The following is a 3,341-nucleotide window of genomic DNA, read 5'->3' as shown; positions in this document are numbered from 1 at the left end:
CACAAAATGTTAATCACTAGATATTCTAAATAAGCAGATAATATATTGGGTCTTAGAACATAATCAATATCCGCGCCAGCATATAGACAGTTTTTGATGCACCAAACTAGCCAATGATCAAGAATCATTAATTTGCCAACTTTTAGAGAGAAACCCAATTTTACCTCTCAAAAAAATAAACTTACCAGCTACCAACCTAATCCCTTATTTTCTAATAGCAAGTAAATTAATCACCAAGTACACCCATTAAAAAAAAGAAGGGAAAAGCTATAATATATTTCTCGTCAACAATCTTTAATTTTACATGTAAGCTAAATGACAAGATAAAAATTTGCTACTAACAATAATCATCATAATAATACAATATTGGAAGGAGGTCCTACTAATTCTTAATCAGTGTATGATTGTCCCTACACTTATCATATTCATCACTTAGAACTATTACCACCATAATCCCTTCCATCTTCAGGCAGTGAACTCCAATCCCAAAGCTTATCAGAAATCCCCAGAAAAGGATCAGGCAACACGTTAATAGGAAGAAGTTGAGGCTGAGGCTGAGGCTGATCATTCAAGAAACCACTCTGATTATAACCAGCCATCCCACTGAGCTCAGCAATGGCATTGCATCTAGTGATTTGAGGAACCACTTCTTCTTCCATCACTGACATCGGATTAACTGTCATAGTGTTGTAGACAATCGAGCGCTCTTGGATTTTATCGACGTCAGGTGATGACGAATCTTCTGCAAGAGATTTGTGCTTTTGATCTGATGTAGTTGGTGTTACATTGGAGGAGGATGGCTTTACACAGAGAGAGCCAGGGAGGTGGCTGTGGTCTTCGATGCTTGGTCTTTTGTAGACTCGGCAAAGTGAAATCTCCTGCAGAGAGAGGAGTTGCAAGTTGTAAGCAGCAAGAAGAAGAAGAAGAGATATTTGAATGATTTCCTCTATTTCTAATTAGTATTGCTTTTTTCAGGAGTGAACCATTCAGTTCATGCGTAGCTAGGTTCGACGTGTGATGGATTTATTCCACATTGGAAGAATAATCAAATGAATATATGGCTAAATATGCTTAAACTCATGCATGATTCAAGGGTTAATCATTTTGAATTAATCTGACTGCACCTAGCTAGATTAATTAGCTCGGTATATCTCCTTAATTTTGTAAGCATTTGCAACCCCAACAGTCATTTTTCAAGACAGTTTGGTCTTTTTTATTTTCTTGAAATGAGATCTTGATTCATTTGTAATCATATTAGTAAATGGTTGATTCTGCAACATATGCAAGAAACCAACCATATATATGTGGGTGAGAGGAACATTATTTTGTTGAATAAAGCAAATTGTTTGCTTAATTTTGGAAACTTACAATCGTAACCTTGTCAACCAAGTAATGCACTGATCTAGCTGCTGTTCATGTGGGTAATTGTTCTCATTAGAAATATGATGTATATTTAATGCCCCTTACGCTGCATGAAAACTAGGAAATTATGATGAGTTTTGAGGTTTATATATAGGTATGTACATCCTAAACTTGAACTAATGTACACTACATCAATATTCTTTTTTTCTAAAATCCATTTCAATGCATCGTTTAAACTTCGGTTGATCTAATGTCATATTAAAGTCTCTTACACTACATTAAAATTCTGAAATTATGATGAGAGTTAAGTATTATAATTTATAAGTAGTCACTATATGACATGGTCATGAACTTCTATACATAAATATGCAAACATATACATCTATCCAAACCCTAATTAAGCTCAGAGAGAAGATAAACTCTTAACTTATTTTTTTTACAAAAAATTACAATGGAATTATCCAAAATTACCTTATGATATCGATCGGTTTCATTTTGAGGAAGCCGATACTCATTCATGATCCAACTCGATCTAATGCCTCTAGGAGCTTTGCCGGAGTAGAAAACTAGGGTTTTCTTCAATCCTATAGGCCGTGAGTTCTCTGACCGGATCATCCGGTCAGCTCCGGTTGCCTTCCAGTAGCCGGAGGTTGTCACCCGGTTAGGCCGGTCACCGTTCCGATATTTTCGGTCTCTAGGTACATAAAAGAACCATTCTTTCTCTCCTATTGTTGCCAATGCTACAAAATCGATCGGAAGGGGAAAAAAAGTTATGTTAGAAAACTAAAATTGCTAATTGCTGGATTGTAATATTTGAAGCCAAGAAAATTATTCATAAGTTTTTTGTGATTATTGACAATGAGAAAGGAAAACAATAAAAGTATATATGTCGTTAGAAGGTTAATGTAAAAATAATCATAAATCATTAGGATTCTCAATTTAATGCCTCGTTATAGGTAATACATGTTATTGTAATTTGATTATCCATAATGGGGGAAAACATAAGGGAAACAAAAAGAAACAAAGTTTAAGTTAAAATTTCTACAAAAATATTAATTTATTATCAAATTAGGAGGAGAAAAAATTAGGAGGAAACATTTCTACTTTCATATTCACCAGTTTGAATGCATGTTAACAATATCTTTATCGTCCTTTGATATTTTGTTAGATTACAGCTCAATATCTGTTCACCTCCAATTGTAATAATCAAACTTAGAAAATACTATAAATCACAAGGATCAATTTGACGCCTCTTTTAGGAAATTACTGTTTCTATGATTTTGGTTATTGGGATAGAAAAGGCATCAAAGAAACCCAAAAGAAGCGAATTTAATTTCCAATAAATAAAAGAAGAATTTCGTTATCAAATATACAGGATAAAAATTAGCAAGAATTAGACATTTGCTTCCTATATAAAATTGAAAATAAAAATCAAAGAGAGAAATATCACAAACCAGGAAGCTCCCAAGGATCGTAGCGATACAGATCAAGGAAAGTGATGAGCTCAACGTTGAATCTCTTTCCTTCAACTTTTCGACGAAGATAGAACTCGATGAGCTCCTCTTCAGTAGGATGGAATCTGAACCCAGGCATCACTAGATCATACTCATGCCCATCTTCAATCTTGCCATCTCGACGATCTTCACTGTTAGTACTCATTGTAGTTGCAATTGCCATAAAAATGTAAACTCCTCTTCAGTGTTCAGTATATATACCTGCTTGCCTGTAAGCAAGTAGGATTTGAGTAGTTATATGAGAGAGAGAGAGAGAGAGAGAGAGAGAGAGAGAGAGAGAGAGAGAGAGAGAGAGAGCAGTAAAAGAAGTGAAAGGGACTCATCAAGCGGAGGACAGTTTGGCGGTGGCCTGTAATTGGAAGGTGATTGGCCACTCTCAAATCCTCTATCCGTGTTCCTAACAACCTCTATGTTTTTAATAAGAAAGGATCAGAACATTAAATTTAATCAAACAAATAATATTAA

At 34.8% G+C, this 3,341-nt stretch overlaps 1 protein-coding gene across 1 annotated transcript; it reads right to left on the bottom strand.

Annotated features, from left to right (window-relative positions):
- LOC109829397 (NAC domain-containing protein 35-like) lies at nucleotides 257–3,101 on the bottom strand. Its single transcript, XM_020396520.1, has 3 exons — nucleotides 2,817–3,101; nucleotides 1,834–2,102; nucleotides 257–878 (listed from the first exon to the last, which is right to left on the bottom strand). The coding sequence occupies exons 1-3, from the start codon at nucleotides 3,037–3,039 to the stop codon at nucleotides 429–431; spliced, it is 942 nt and encodes a 313-aa protein (XP_020252109.1). The 5' UTR covers nucleotides 3,040–3,101; the 3' UTR covers nucleotides 257–428.

This window comes from Asparagus officinalis, chromosome 2 (genome assembly GCF_001876935.1).
Source record: "Asparagus officinalis chromosome 2, Aspof.V1, whole genome shotgun sequence".
Taxonomy (NCBI): domain Eukaryota; kingdom Viridiplantae; phylum Streptophyta; class Magnoliopsida; order Asparagales; family Asparagaceae; genus Asparagus; species Asparagus officinalis.
This window is presented reverse-complemented; position numbering and strand designations above follow the sequence as displayed.

What these genes read in the sequence shown, in the direction of transcription:
- LOC109829397 (XM_020396520.1), bottom strand. Translation starts at nt 3,039, where the DNA reads ATGGCAATTGCAACTACAATGAGTACTAACAGTGAAGATCGTCGAGAT. An exon ending in CGATCCTTGGGAGCTTCCTG is followed by an intron (nt 2,103 to 2,816) that starts GTTTGTGATATT and finishes TCGATTTTGTAG; the next exon opens with CATTGGCAACAATAGGAGAG. An exon ending in AAACCGATCGATATCATAAG is followed by an intron (nt 879 to 1,833) that starts GTAATTTTGGAT and finishes CTCTCTCTGCAG; the next exon opens with GAGATTTCACTTTGCCGAGT.